General features: G+C 42.6%; 2 protein-coding genes across 9 annotated transcripts in view; one reads left to right on the forward strand and one right to left on the reverse strand.

The window, feature by feature from the left end:
- The window catches only part of LOC144995314 (uncharacterized), a 68510-nt gene that overhangs the window by 32303 nt on the left and 19781 nt on the right, over positions 1-16426 (forward strand). The gene's annotated exons all lie outside the window — the stretch shown is intronic.
- ppp1r9a (protein phosphatase 1, regulatory subunit 9A) overlaps positions 1-16426 on the reverse strand; it is a 62899-nt gene that overhangs the window by 24698 nt on the left and 21775 nt on the right. For all 8 annotated transcript variants that reach the window (XM_078954936.1, XM_078954934.1, XM_011480836.4 and 5 more), the window contains exons 3-5: positions 14736-14868; positions 14024-14144; positions 10359-10463 (exon numbers count right to left, since the gene is read on the reverse strand). In XM_078954936.1, the coding sequence (XP_078811062.1) occupies positions 10359-10463; positions 14024-14144; positions 14736-14868 (359 nt within the window). The remainder of the gene's footprint in view (positions 1-10358; positions 10464-14023; positions 14145-14735; positions 14869-16426) is intronic.

A 16426-nucleotide genomic window follows, 5' to 3' on the forward strand; every position in this document is an offset into this window, starting at 1 on the left:
CGTGTTGAAGATATCCCAAAGACGTTATGAAATCATTATGGGATGGCCACACGACCTACGGCTTGGCGGCCATTTTGTGGCGAACTCAGAGAAATGGCGATTTTCGTGTTTTTTCACAATATGGGAAAACGACACTTTTGTTCAAGCGATTTTCACGAAATTACATACACGTGCCACAAACACGATTCTACAACTGCCAAAAAAGTTTTGTTGACCTTTGACCTTGGGAAGCGGCGGCCATCTTGAATTTTCATAAAAAAGCACCTTTAGTAACGGATACAAACGAAAACTCGTCCTAGGGATTTTTATCGATCTTTTTGAAACTTCTCGGGCATCAATGGCAAGCTACTGTGGACAAAATGTTGGAATTAGAAGTTGTAGAATTTGAAACGCGTGCGCGTGGCGAATTCGCAACTGTCGCCATTTTAGCTAGCTTGCTCATATTATATCGGAATAGCCTGAAACTGAAATATGCGATTCCCTGGCCCACACTGAACAAAATGATGTCACATACGACAAAATCGATAAAGGAATGTGGCCGTGGTAATCAAAAAACGATCGCAAAAAAAAGTGCTGACTCGGCTAAAAAAAAAAATTTCTGATTTTTTTTTTAAGAATTGGCTAACGAAACCCAGATAACTTTGTCGGGTATATCCAAACAAAGTTTTAAAATCATTACGTGATGGCGACCCGACCTACAGTTTGGCGGCCATTTTGTGCCAAAATCTGCCGTTTTGAGTTTTTCGCGTTTTTACAGAATATGGAAAAATGAACTTTTTTTCGAGCGATTTTCACGAAATTTGACGCGCATGTCCGTAGCGTAAGTTTACAATCACCTCTGGAGTTTCGTCGACCTTTGACCTCGAGAAAAGGCGGCCATCTTGAATTTTCTATAAAAAACACCTTTACCACCAGATTCAAACGTAAACTTGTCGTTGGAATTTTCATCGATTGTCTCAAAACTTTTTGGGCATCAATGGCAAGCTACTGTGGAAAAAATGTTGGAATTAGAAGTTGTAGATTTTGAACGCCGTGCGCGTGGCGAGCTAGCAAAGTGGCGCACTGTTATAACTCCCATGCATTTCAATACAATACAGTGAAAATTGAATGCATGCATAAATGCCTGAAACTGAATACATTGAAAAACACTGGATATGGACATATAAGGAATGTGGGCGTGGTTAGCATAAAACCCCTGTTGCTAAGGACAACAAAAATTTTACTTTTACCGATTTGTCCGAAACTGACGTCAATCTGTTCGTCTTCTCAAGGGGACCAAAACATAAAATGGTTGCTATGGAGATAAAATCAACAGAAAAGCCGCCATTTTGGAAAAAGTGGGTTTTTTATCAACTTATGACATATAGGTCTCAGCAATGGAGGAATGTGTTTTTCTGAGTCAGTTGATAATGCTTATCGCTATGCTAGCACTTTTAGCTATGTTAGCATAACTTGCATAGTTAGCATAATTAGCATTTTAGGTAATGTGTTTTTCTGAGTCAGTTGATGCTGATCGCTATGCTAGCAATTTTAGCCACATAAGCATAGCTAGCATAGTTAGCATAATTAGCATTTTAGGTAATGTGTTTTTCTGAGTCAGTTGATGATGCTGATCGCAATACTAGCACTTTTAGCCACATTAGCATAGTTAGCATAGTTAGCATTATTAGCAAATCCAGCCTTGACTAGCTTTTAATTGGTGGTCGGTGAGGTAGGTGGGGGCGGCGGTGGTGCGTAGAGTTAGGCGTGGAAGGCGGGTTGCGTCTGCGGGCCATACAACGCCGCTTGCGGCTTTAATTATTATTATTATTCCGCTTTCTTATCGCGCCTTTGAGCTCAAATTTGACCCCCGCCACATACCCGAAAACTCACCAAAATTGGAACACACCTGGGATAAATTGAAAATGAATTTTCGGCAAAGAGAACGTCACCCCCCCCACGACGATGACATCACGGCGAGCGTTCCCGTAAAAAAAATGAATGGGCCGAAAATCGCTTATGGGGCCAAAAAAAAATATTTTGAAATACAGTTACAAAACCAAAACACGCGTGTTGGAGATATCCCAAAGAAGTTATAAAATCATTATGGGATGGCCACACGACCTACGGCTTGGCGGCCATTTTGTGGCGAACTCAGAGAAATGGCGATTTTCGTGTTTTTTCACAACATGGGAAAACGACACTTTTGTTCAAGCGATTTTCACGAAATCGGACACACATGCCACGACCTTGATTCTACAATAACCAAAGAAGTATCGTTGACCTTTGACCTTGGGAAGGGCCGGCCATCTTGAATTTTCATAAAAAAGCACCTTTAGTAACGGATACAAACGAAAACTCGTCCTAGGGATTTTTATCGATCTTTTTGAAATTTCTCGGGCATCAATGGCAAGCTACTGTGGACAAAATGTTGGAATTAGAAGTTGTAAAATTTGAAACGTGTGCGCGTGGCGAATTCGCAACCGTCGCCATTTTAGCTAGCTCGCACATATTTTATCAGAATAGCCTGAAACTGAAATATGCGATACCCTGGCCCACACTGAACAAAACGATGTCACATACGACAAAATCGATAAAGGAATGTGGCCGTGGTAAACAAAAAACTATCGCAAAAAAAAGTGCTGACTCGGCAAAAAAAGATTTTTTTCGGATTTTATTTTTAAGAATCAGCTAACGAAACCCAGATAACTTTGTCGGGTATATCCAAAGAAAGTTTTGAAATCATTACGTGATGGCAACACGACCTACGATTTGGCGGCCATTTTGTGCCGAAATCTGCCATTTTGAGTTTTTCGCGTTTTTACACAATATGGAAAAATAAACTTTTTTTCGAGCGATTTTCACGAAATTTGACGCGCATGTCCCTAGCGTAAGTCTACAATCACCTCTGGAGTTTCGTCGACCTTTGACCTCGGGAAAAGGCGGCCATCTTGAATTTTCTATAAAAAACACCTTTACCACCAGATTCAAACGTAAACTTGTCGTTGGAATTTTCATCGATTGTCTCGAAACTTTTTGGGCATCAATGGCAGGCTACTGTGGAAAAAATGTTGGAATTAGAAGTTGTAGATTTTAAACGGCGTGCGCGTGGCGAGCTAGCAAAGTGGCGCACTGTTAAAACTCCCATGCATTTCAATACAATACAGTGAAAATTGAATGCATGCATTAATGCCTGAAACTGAATACATTGAAAACCACTGGATATGGATATATAAGGAATGTGGGCGTGGTTACCATAAAACCACTGTTGCTAAGGACAACAAAAAGTTTACTTTTACCGATTTGTCCGAAACTGACGTCAATCGGTTCGTCCTCCAGAGGGGAACAAAACATAAAATGGTTGCTATGGAGATAAAATCAACAGAAAAGCCGCTATTTTGGAAAAAGTGGGTTTTTTAATCAACTTATGACATGTAGCTCTCACCAATGGAGGAATGTGTTTTTCTGAGTCAGTCAATGATGCTGATCGCTATGCTAGCACTTTTAGCCACATTAGCATAGCTAGCATAGTTAGCATAATTAGCATTTTAGGTAATGTGTTTTTTTGGAGTCAGTTGATGATGCTGATCGCAATGCTAGCACTTTTAGCCACCTTAGCATAGCTGGCATAGTTTGCATAATCAGCATTTTGAGAAATTTTGACTAGCCTTTATCAGTGTGGGCGGTGAGGACGGTGGTGCGTAGAGTTGGGCGTGGAAGGCGGGTTGCGTCTGCGGGCCATACAACGCCGCTTGCGGCTTTAATTAGATATTTTTTTTGGTTGGAAAAGTTAGAATCTTCATGATAAGACATTAACAGCTGCAGCAACGTCCTCACAGCTGGGGCTCAACATTAATCGAGTCATGACCAAGGTCCTCACGATGAACGTAGCAAACAATGCTCCAATCAGGGTGGACGGCGAGGCGCTGGAAGAGGTAGAAAACCTCCCCTTTCTCAAGCTAGGAGGAACTGACGCGGACATAAAAGTATGCATCGGTCTGGGGTGGGGTGGGGTGGGGGGCTTGTCGGCCCTGTCCTGTGGGGGGGCGTTCTGGGGGGGAGGGGGGGCCCATTATTGGTACGGGTCGGGGGGGCTGACGGGTCGGGGTCTCCGCTGAGGCAATCAGTGGTTGCCTCGGCCGGTTGGCCTACTCGGCCCCGTCAAGGCCTGACCAGAGCTCTTCTAGGGCCGGCGTCTGGGGGTGGGGGCCTGGGCTTGCTCCGGGGGGGGGCGACGCTTTCTGGCTCCTCTCTCTCTGTGTGGCGCGGGTGGTGCCGGGCCTGGGGTGTCGGCGCCTCCGGGGGTGGGGCCCCTGGGCTGGGTGGCCCTGGCCCCTTTGCTGGGGGGGGGGCTGGGGGACAGCTGTTTGAACACCAGGGGACAGTCTACCAGCTGTCCCCAACTTACCCCCTTCCTCATATAACCTCATATTAGGGTGAGGGGGTGGGGGGTCTAGCCTGCGATGCGCCTTGGGGGGGAGCTTCTTGGCAGTGGCCCCATTCCTATGGTTGCCGTATGGAGTGGGCCCCCCCTCTTTCGGTTTTAGGAGTGGGCCCCCCCTCTTTCGGTTTTATTTGCACCTTAGACATGTAGGGTCCTTGGTAGGGGGGGGGCTTGGACATCACTGCAAGCAAGCAAGCAGCAGATGTCCTCCTGGCACCCTACCCGCCAATTTTAACCGCACCTTAGACATTTAGGGCCCCTTGGTGGGGAGGGTGAGGGGACATCACTGTGAGTAATCAGGAGATGTCCCCTTAGTGCCCTACTCGCCAATTTTAACTGCACCCCCCTTAGTACACACACCCCTCCCCCTTCAATATATACATTCCAACATAAACACACACACATGCACACACACACACCCTCAAACACACATACACGCACACACATTTTGCAAGGAAGGTGGGACCTGGCTCCATCTGTCCCCTACCCCTTCCCTGGTGGGGGGGTGCGGGCCCCTTGGCGACGGCGGCCGTGTCCCCTGGGTGCCGGCTCCCTGGGCCCGGCGGTACTCTCTCCGCACGGTGGGGGGGTTCACATTACACCTGAGCCGGGGGTGTTCGTGTCCCTGGGCGGTGGGTCCTGGTCCTTGCCCCTGAGCGCTGGGCCCCGCCAAACTTCCAACAGTGGCCGAGCCTGGTCGGGCCATATTTACAACGCAACTTTTGGGCCACCCTTTTTTCCCCGGGGTTCCCCCCTTCTGGGCGGGGGCAGCGGGCCCCTGCATTGCTCCTCCCTGGACCAACCGTTGGCCGGGTGGGTGGCTGCCTGGAGTGCGGAGCGGGTCTCCCTTGGGGGGTCCTGGCTCGTACCTGGGGTTGGGGCGGGGGGATGCCCGGAACTCCTGGGTGGTGGTGGGGTGCTCGTCTGGGGCTGTGGGCGTCCTTCTCCGGTGGGGCCCTGCGTTGGGCTCTTCCGGCGCAGCGGGGGGGCTGCTTTCCTGGCTGGGCTGGGGCGGCGCTCTCTTTCCCTCCGCGCCTCCCTGCTCTCTGGCTCTGGGGGCCTCGCGGCGGTCCTGCTGGCCCTGGCCTGGGTGGCGGTCTTGGTCGCCCGGGGGGCGGTTGTTCCCTGCCTGTTCCCGTGTGGCGTTGGGGGAATTCCGGCTGCCGCTGCTGCTGCGGCGGGGGTCTGGGTGTGGGGGTGGCTGGGCGCTCCTCCTCCTTCTTTTCACATTCCACCATCCATTTTAGAAGAACATAAACACTCACCTGAGCACAGGTGTTAGCTCACCTTTGCACTAATAGTTTGCATGATTGAATGAATGAAAGATTTCACACTAGTTGGTTTAAAGGCATAGGTATGCATTCGTGAACACTATCTGTTTTGTGTACATGTTGACATGTGAACATTTTTTGCAGCCAGCAGGTGTGTTGATAACATTTGAGTGTGTGCGGACAGGCCCCGCCCTTTTTGTACTACATTTGAACCGTACCGTAATGATAAACAACCAGTAAACCTGTCTGCTCAATGCTGCTTCATGGTCTTACCCCCCCCCCTCTCACTACACCCCCCCCCCCCCCCCCTCTCTAACATCTCTCTCTCTTCTTCCCTTCTTTCCTTTTCCGTCCGATCCAACACCAAAAAAGTAAAAAAAAAATTAAAAAAAAAAAAAAGTATGCATGGGTAAGGCAAGAGTTAGTCTATCAGCTAAAGAATATATTGGCAGCAGCAGATCTGACTCTCAAGGTCAAGACTAGGATCTTTAACACCATGGTAAAACCCATTCTACTCTATGGTGCTGAGACATGGAGGACTACTGGTAAGCGGATGAAGAAACTCCAGACCTTCATCAACACCTGTCTCAGAAGAATCCTGGGGGTGCGCTGGCCCAACATCATCAGCAACCAAGAGTTATGGGAGAGGATGAAGCAGCAACCAGTTGAAGAAGACGTCTCCAAAAGACGATGGCGATGGATTGGCCACACCCTAAGAAAACCTGCATCCAGCACTACAAGGCACTGACATGGAATCCCCAAGGAAAAAGACAAAGGGGGAGATCTAGAAACACGTGGCGCAGAGAGCTGGAAGCAGAGGTGAAGAGCATGGGTGAAAACATGGGGACAGCTGGTAGAACTGTTGAACTGGTGTAAGTTCAAGAATGCGCTAAACGCAGGCTCTTCAATCTGCATCATGGCGTTCACACTGGACAAGCAGGGAGGTCGCATCTTCTTTTTTTTTTTTGCTACTCTTTATTAGCTCATGTCCTCCACCTACAGTTGGAAGAGCTTGGTGCGAAATGTTGAAGCGGTGCAAATCTTGCAAATCTTGCTCCAGGCCTTTTCTTTTACAGCTCTATTCTGATATATGAAAGACTTGGTGTCATATCATTGCGGCCGGGCACAAACCGCAGTAAATCATTTCTCCTTCATGATCAATTTTCAGACAGTTGGCACTTGCTTAAATATTGTGGACGCCACCATACGGCACTACCAAATCCCAGTCCCTGGTTGGTCAAAGTTGAACCAGGTGTGTTAGTCTGAATGAGGAAGTGTGCACGTGTGAACGGTAGTTAATTTGTGTCCATTTTGACATGTTTATATATGAAGATAGTTTGAACCAACAGGTATGTTTCTAACAGTTGAGTGTGTGTTTGGATAGGCCCCGCCCCTTTTGGATTTATTATACATCTACACCTAACAGTGATAATTATAAACGGCCAGCAACTTGTTGCTTTATGATGCTTTATAATTTTACCCCCCCCCCCCCCCTTCTATAATCACCCTCTCTCTAACAACCCTCTCTCTTCTTCCCTCCTTTTAACTTCCGTCCAGTCCAACAAAAAACAGTTACAAATACAGTTCATATAAATGTACTGTAGTCTAAATTACAAAAGGGGTTTATTCAAATATACACCTTGTGTGCCAGAAGATTTATAACCTCCTGTTGTGAAAGTGAAATATATTCAACACAAGAGGCCTTCAGCTCTCGTCTGTTTGCTCAGCTGTTGGACAGCTTCAATGTTAAATGTTCAACCTTCAGTGGCCGTGTTTTTTGTACGTAGAGACCAAAAAACGTCCAGAAACTTGCGTTGCTATGTGTGAATGCGAGAGTTTTGAAGCCCCAAATATGCATTAATGACCATTTACATAAACTTTTTATTGGAAGTGACCTCTGGAACGCGGGTTTGTCGAGGCCAGTCTGAGCGTAGCTTTAGAGTAAAATCCATGGACATCACAAAAAGATGGAGATCTACCTGTTTATTTTTTTGTGATTACTTTATAAACAGTTCCTGAATTTATTAGAGTGGTGATGGGAGCCTCCTGATTAAAAGCCTGGATGGTTAGCAGCTGAAAGTCATGGTTAAATATAGCTAAAACTGCAAATCTGGGACAGCTGGCCATAAACCTCTGGTGATCAGACAGAGTGGAGGAAGGATTTACCGAAGAGGAGGAGGTGCTGTGAGTGATGGAAGGAGACTGACAGAGTGAAAATGATGGGGGGGGGGATGAGCAGTCAGAGTCACCACCACCTACTAAACCATTCCAAAAAAGTGACACCAACATGCAGCCCATCATTAACTCCACACTTCATGGACTTCTATAATTAATCTCTTTAAACCAGTTAAATATGCAGGCAGGTGACACATGGTATCCGTTCAAGGCCGCGTCTCATACGTTCACATCCTGGCGTGGAAACCTTCCACTGTCAATATTGGCTTAGCAAACAGCATTGGCCACACCTGCAGACTGTGGTGACATTGTTCTACATGCTTATAACTGCCAGCTGTCTTCCAACAAGACATTTCTACTCAAACATTTATCTTTCCACTCCTACGGAAATAAAACGGAGAGATAACTCCGTAATCAATGTGTCCGCATGATTTAATAAAACCATAAAAGGAGACAAAGGGGGAATTACAAGGAGTTTGAACCAACATAGATCTGACCCAAATAAAAAAAATGGAAAAGGTATAGACGAGAATGAGAAATTAGGGAGGAAAAATTAAAACTAAACAGAAAAGGAGTAAAAAAATAAATAAAAAATTGGAGGCTGGGATAGTGAGAGGCTGCCAAGGACAGTTAAAGCTGTACTGCCGAACTTTGAATGTGACAGCATGCGAGCGTATACTGTCTGCTTCCAAATGCTTGGAGCCAACAGAAGCTGCTCAGCTATCAAACACCCAAGGAATCTGTCCGCTTGTCACACTATCATGGGCTCAATGGGCTGCTTTCAACCACTTTTGCATCCTGGCAGCAGCAGCACCAGTTCATGTCAGTTTTCTTAAAATTCATGGATTTAACCCTTTTTTAAAAAGACAGAGGGGTAACATTTTTGGGGTTTTCTTAAAAACCAGAACTAAAAAATGGACATTACTGTAAATCAGTGATTGTGCGATGTTAAGTTTCTTTGAAAATGTAATTAGTTTTTATTTTTTAAATATAATGTACGTTTTTTTTGGAGGCAATTTTTGACCAAATCAGCAAAGAATTTTGGAACATCAGCTTTTGCTGAAAGGGAAAAAAACTCAACAGGTTTTCATCCTTTTCTTAATGTCCGAGTTTCTATATTATCACAGACATGCAGTTTATGTCAAACAGGTGGAACACCCAGACCATCTTATCCAGAAACTACTGAATCCCTTTTGGGGTCACGGAGCTGCTGGAGCCTATCCCAGTCTGTCACAGGGGCACACTCACATTTACGCCTAGGGACAATTTAGAGGCACAAATCAACTTATGAAGCACGTTTTTGGACTACAGGAGAAATACAGAGTGCCTGTGGAAAAAACAAAGCATGCGCGGGGACAATATGCAAACTCCACATAGAAAAAACCCAGCCAGTGTCTTCTCAATGTGCGACAAGAGGGCTAACCACTACACCACTTCGCAGCCTTGAACACCTAGACAAACTTGTTTGGAAGTATCGGTTGCTCCTCATAGATCCATCACTGAAAATGTATACTGCAAAGATTCAGGCATGTATATAACATAAAGGAACTATCGGTCTTATTTGAACCCTAAAAAAGACATTTAAAAACTGTAAAAGAATAAAAAATTTGAACTCGTCACTTTTAGAGAACATTAAAACATTAAATGAAGATCTTGGTCAGCTAAAAGGGCAGTTTTCTGACTCTGAATAGTCTTTCGTTTTTAAATATAAAAGTAAAAAAGCCAAAAACATGAATTGTTCCAAAACAGCTTCAGTACATCAAGAACGCTGCTGCTCGAGTCCTGACTAGAACCAGGAAGTACCATCACATTAGTCCTGTGCTCAGGTCTCTGCAACGGCTTCCTGTAGCTCAAAGAATAGACTTTAAAGCAGCTCTGCTTGTTTTCAAGTCTCTCCATGGCCTTGCACCAAAGTACATCTCTGACATGTTAGGCCCATATGAACCATCTCGGACTCTGAGGACCTCAGGGACCGGCCTCCTGCGGGCGCCCAGAGTCCGGACTAAACAAGGGGAATCAGCGTTTCTACTGTGTTAAGGTTCAAATCTAGGCTCAAAACATTTCTCTTTAGCCATGTATATAACTGAAGTGTATTTTCTTTTCTCTTTCTTTTCTTTTAAAGGAAATTTTATAATGATAATTTATGTTTTTAATCTTTGCACTGTTATGTATTGTACTTTTAAGGCATTTATCTATTTTGTGAAGCACTTTGAATTACTTTGTGTAGAAATTGTGCTATACAAATAAACTTGCCTTACTTTAAGGAACTGGTACTATAGGTACTTGAGGTAAAGCCTGACAAGAAAACTTAGTTTGCTCATGTATAACTGAAAAAACCTGAATTAGAAATTTAAGGCATAAACCTATAAATAATCTAGTTGCTTGAAAAGAGAGGTTTGAGGAGAAAAAGGATGATGATTTTGTGTTTCTGAAATGTTAAAAAAAATTAGATGTTGAGAATCTACTTCCTGCGCAGACGTTTTTCTCACCGAACCACTCCTGATGTGTTTCTGAGGACAGACGCAGCAAAGCTCTGGGTCACTCCCACCAAACTGGTTCCGTCCACCTCCACAATCTGGTCGTTCACCATGATCCTAAACACCAACGAAAAACAAAGTGACAAAGTAGTTCGCATGTGAGCTTGGATCTGGAAATCTTAAAAATTAAAGTGGTGGTGGGGGGGTCCAGGCTACAAAACAGAGAAACAAATATGCCACAATTACACTGATGCGTCACGTAAAACCTCATGGAGTAACATGGGATGTGATGCAAATTCAAATAATTTTCTGAATTACTGCAGACTGTTGTTTCTTTCTGTCACAAATGTCCCTGATGTTAGCTCCAGACCGCTGGCCAACCAAGAAACAGAGCAGACAAGACTCAAAGGGAACCAAGGAGAAGCTCATGAGGACAAGGTGGTGAGCTTTTGCCTCCGGGCCGCAGCCCAGGCGGGGCTTCTCCTGTGATCTGGAAATGATGGGAGGTCACATGAGTTTCCGGCCTAAAATTGAACCGCAGATGAAAAATGTATTCACCACTGAAGCGCAAGCTGTGTAAAAGAAACATTCTTTATGAATATTTATAGTTAAAACTGAGAGAAACATCAAAACTCAGAGCCATTTTAAGTGAAATGTAAATTACTCTTTCATAACACGAAAAATGAAAACGTTTTTGTTTATTTTAGTTTGAATGTTAGTCTGAAAACTTTTTTTCATGTTCTAGCACTTCATACAGTATGTAAACAAAATTATAAAGCTTGAGGACATGTCTTTTTGTTTATTATTGTCAGATTTTTATAAAATCAGCCAATTAAGATTTCCGACAATAAAAAAATAAAGTGGATCAAAAATCTCTGAAGCCAGTGACTGCAACACCTGGATTAGCAATAAAGAAATAACAGCAAGTCATTCTATTTATCACAATAACAATTTTTACCCTGATACCTTTCTTTTAACATGTTCTTGCTAATCCAATTTTTTTTCATGGTATTTTTTTAAAGTGCCAGTTGTTTAAGTTATAAACTGACCAATCAGATGCCTTACTAGAAGTGTGGCGCCTGCTCACCCACACATTCAAAACGTTTGATTGACAGATTTTGTCTAGCCTGCTTTTAGTAGTATGGGTGTGGACTTTCAAAAAGCTCGCTCCTGATTGGTTATAGTGGTTGCCATAGAGGCATTGGCAGTTTTCATCCTGCCATAAACGAGTTAAACGTGGCTAGAAAAACATTAAACCTGGACCACTTCTTATAAATTATGATACTGTGGAAGTTTTCTTCACATTAGTTTTTTATTATTATTATTTCTCTGGTTTTTAACTATTTTAATACATATTGAAGCCCTTTTTACGTAGTTTTATGTAATATTTATTATTTTTAGCAATATGTTTTTTTTTAAGGTATAAATCTTGCACTGACCAGGAGGAGCTTTTAATTTTTATATCCGTGTAACAATGACATAAAGAGATCTATCTATCTACCCAACTTGGACAAATTACTGCTTACTGACAACGTCTGGTTTCAACATGGCTCCATCTGTTTTGCAAATATATATGTCGACTGAATTGACTTAATTTTACTGGAGATGAAAGTAAGTCCTTCTCTATCACACTCGCTCGGTCCAGTTCTTATATACAGTCAATGGGTCCAACCAGGTTATGCATCTTTTCAATGAAAGCTGAACCATTACAAAAGAACAAAAAAAAAAATCTCACACATTCCCATCACTTAATGAACACCATAAACACAGCCAAAGCAGACTACGCCATCCATCTCCTTGCTAGGAAGTGAGAGAGTTAGCAGACCATTAAGCCCAACTCAGGCAGCAGAAGTAATGGCATGAGGAAAATATACATGACCCCTCCTCTGTCTGTGGAGAGCATGAGCTTTTAGAGGTGAATTAATGCGCAAAACTTCTCAAGCAAATAAGGCAGGCAAGACCACAGATGTACATCACTAACTCTATGGGTGCAGACATGAATTGAGGCTGAAAGGCTTTACAGAGATACTAAATTAGAGACAAAATGCCCCCCAAAAAAACAAGATAAAAATGTATAGTTTTAATTATTTTTGATGGTTTAGTTGTCAGACTAAGGTTAGGTAACTTTGGGGCTAAAAACTTAATAAAGTTGAAAAAGGATATTCATTTACAGCTAGACTTTTCAATCAATGCAGACTTCTTTTGTGCCAGAGATGTCATAAAAACATTGATGTTCTTCCACATGTCCAGGTTCCTGTGCTCCTGACAGTGAAAGGCAGCCCCCTGTGGGACCCGTGGACGTGTGCAGTGGCATATTATCCGTTCTGACTTTATCCGTTGCCCCCTTGAGAAATGCATTTTACGTCCTACCTTTCGCCAAATACACTGTAAACAGTTGGATTTAGAAGAGTAGAATTAAGTTCAACTTAAAAGATTTCAAACCTTGTTTTTAGAAAATATTTTCCAAGGTTTCAAGTCATTTCACCTTCTCTTTGCTCTACACCTCTCCAAGCTTTTCTCTAAATCAGACAGTCCAGAATTTTCTAGTCCCATAAGGACGACAGATCTAGAAATAAAGAAATTATTACTAGAGGGAGTCCCTTTAACTCCATTCTCGTGACAATAGAAAAACTTGAATTAGGACTCCAAAAACTAAAGTGACACTGGCATTTTGGGTTAAATTTAAAAAAAAAAATTTTAAAGTTCAGTAAACGTAAGGCTGCCAAAAATTGCCATAGCTTTGGAAACAAAAACATTGATTTATGTTCTGAGAATAAGTGTTAATTTTCGATTTTATGGGGATTTATTATGATGGGCCAACTTGTACTAAGATCATATTCCATTTTTAAGCAAAAATTTGTTCTAAAATGATTCATTTTCACTTATTACACTAGTTTTAAGTAACTGTAATCAAAATAAACTACATTTAAGTATATAAATACTCAAAGAATACAAACCACTTGCTTTGAACCTACTGTAGTAGAAGTAATTCTATCTAACTGCTATCCTTTTTATCGTATTTTTCCCTTTTTGAATGCTTGTGTGGAAAACCTTGCTTTAACTCATCTTTCTTCTCTTTTATTAAAGGAATAAGTTCATCCCAGAAGGAAACACACTGAACGTGCATGAGGCCTGCCGAATCTTTAAAACGCTCACCGCTGTCCCACTGTAGTAAATGGAGCTGCCTGTCAGTGTTTAACTGGGTTTATGGGAAACCTGAACCACACAAACAAACACCTAGTAGCTGGAAGCGTGCGGTTAAAGGGGGCAGAGACCTCAGCTTTCCTGCTGAGAAGCTGTCACATCTTCCAACTGAAGCCCAGCGCTTACTCTGCACCGTTCACACTCCCTAGTCCACCCACACAAAAGGAAACACAGGGAATGGAAAAGTCCTGCACTCACACTCTTACATGGATCACTTTAAACTCCAATTTGATATCACAAGACATAGAGAGACACGTGCAGTCCAGTGTTTTCCCTTGTGTCTCATCCAACACCACTGGTGTTAAATCTGTCAGGACACAGCATGTGTGTGTGTGTGTGTGTTTGTGTGTGTGTACAGGCCACATAAGAAGCAGGCAGGCAGAGAAAAAAATGACATTTTTACCTGAAGGAGAACGTTTTATTGCACTTTTTTTTCCTGTGTATACGACATTTTCTAAGAAAGCAACTCTCACCTGGCGTCTCTCTCCGCAGCTCCCCCCTCAATGACAGTCTTGACAAATATGCCAAGCTTCTCCAAGCCTGCGTCAGCACCCACACCCATGCCAATGATGCTGATCCCAAGGCCTTCTTCATCTAGAAACACAGAATACAGGAAGTTAGAGGACATGGGGGCTGTCACTTTTGCCTCCTTTTGATCCGTTTTGACCCCAATAACTGCAAATCAGAACAAAAAAATTACGAGAAAATGCAGCTGCATGCTAACATGATGGATTTATTTCATGGGAAGAGGAGATATCCTCCTTTAAGATATTAGATGGCCTTCACGTAAATAGAAAATATCCTGGATAGGATCTTCTCATTTTCCATTCTGCTCTGCATTAATTATTCACAAACTGCTGGAATTACATAACAGCAAGCGGCAGGAGGAATTCTATCTATTTTAGGTGCTTGGCAATTTTGATTTGCAACATGGGAAATATCTCAACAGCACAAGAAGAGTAAGAAACGCCAGCATACTGGGAAATCAAGACAAACTGCTCTTTTCCATGCTTTATCGGTGAACTGCCTATAAAAAAAAGAAAGAAATGAACAAAACAACCGTGATACCAAGAGGAAAGCCTTTCATCATAAAAAGAGCGATTTCCTGAGTGGGTGATTCTGCCTCATGGGTGTAACTGATATGACAGCACCACCTAATCTATTTAGGTTTTTTTTCTTTCCCACCTTTCTCCAATTCCACGGGGAAGAGCTCCAGTTTCTCCACCCTCTTCTCCAGCTCGTACTCGGCAGACGAGGCCACCGGATCCACCTCCTCATTCCGGCGGTCGTAATCCTCATTGGAGTAAGTGTTGAACACCTAGAATTTAAAAAGAAATTAAAGGAGGACCAGTAGTTAGGACTTTAGATTCTTACCTAAGATTTACAAAGTTTAAATAGATATAGAAAATAAAAGCCAAATTTAAAAAACATTAAATAGGATGACTCCATTAAACATTAACCCTTTCTTGAAATCCCACTCCAATAAAATTTTTGTTTTTTTGTGTTTTTAACATGTTCTTGTAGTATTTTCTTATGATGGAGGACATTTATAAAGAAAATTAAGATTAAAATTGCATGTCTGAGTATTTCTTCACTCAAATCGCTGTGAATCAGACAAAAAATGAAGAAGAGCTTATTTTTGGCGTAGTAACTACAATCGGCGGGCCAAAAGGTCCTTTCACAAAGAGATCCGTGCACGTCTTTGTTTTGTTTTCCTCGACTGAGCTTAAAATCTGCCTCAAAACTGTACGACTGGATGGCTCCTAGACTGCTCGCCATTTTTGTTGTAATGCTAAACTGGGGTTGTGGGGAGGGTTTAAGGCAGCGGAAAGGCGTGTAAATAGTTGGATGACGGAAAGTGTGGACTTTGCTCCAACAGTCCCACCCACAACTCAGAGGGGAATTTATGATGAACTCCAGTTAGTCTGCAGAAACTGTGTCTTAGAAAACGATAGAAGGTTTTGATATTATCTAAATATGGCATAATCATAATTAAAAGACAGCAGGGAACACTTTGAAAATAGATCAAAAGAGGATCAGAGAGGGACTTTAAAGAATTTTGCAAAGGTAAATGGCAAAAACCTTTATTTTTACAGCTTTAATCGACAAAACAAAATTAGAAACACTGCGGTAGAAATATATGCATAATAGCAAAGCAACAACTACTACCACAAATCCACCCGATGGCCAACAACAAGCTCCAGAAGAAAGATGCACAAGGAGATTGAGGACAGGGAGGCCTGTTCTCCTCCCTGCAAGGGTCAGCTGTCAGTTCACATATCGTCCTAGCCCAGCTCCCTCTCTCTACTCTCTGCACAGAGCAGAGCGTGCAAGAGTGTAAAAAGCTGCAACTAGACTGACTTGAATGTATGGCTCCTTGTTGCATAAAAACATGTTGTTCGGCAAATGAGCACAAAAACAGTATGCAAAGCATTTATGAAGGCATGTCTTTGCTGTCAGATCATTTCAAGGATATAATGCTTTATAAAGAAAAGTTTAATCTGTTTTCAAATGCTTTGTTTCACTGGTGGCTGTAAATTTGATGTCTGAGCAGGATGCAAGAAAACGGTTTTTGACAGATAAAACTGAGTCTTAAGAAAGTAAAAAAAAAAACTTGTTTCAAGAAAAAATGTCTTATTTTCTGTATTGCAAGAAAAAATGGTCCTATTTAGAAAGTTTTTCAGTAGCAAAATAATCTTAGTTTGAGTAAACATGCATTAGTGACAAGAATTTACTTTCCCAAAAAACTAGTTCTTGTTAATAGCATTCTTCTTCCTGAGGTAAGAATTTTTTGCAGTGCACATGAGGACATGTGTCCTCTGTGCACGAGATGCCTGTTTATGAGTTCTCCAGCACACGGTGTTTTCAGATTTTTG

This window comes from Oryzias latipes, chromosome 11 (genome assembly GCF_053564925.1).
Source record: "Oryzias latipes strain Hd-rR chromosome 11, Olatipes_Hd-rR_3.1".
Taxonomy (NCBI): Eukaryota; Metazoa; Chordata; class Actinopteri; order Beloniformes; family Adrianichthyidae; genus Oryzias; species Oryzias latipes.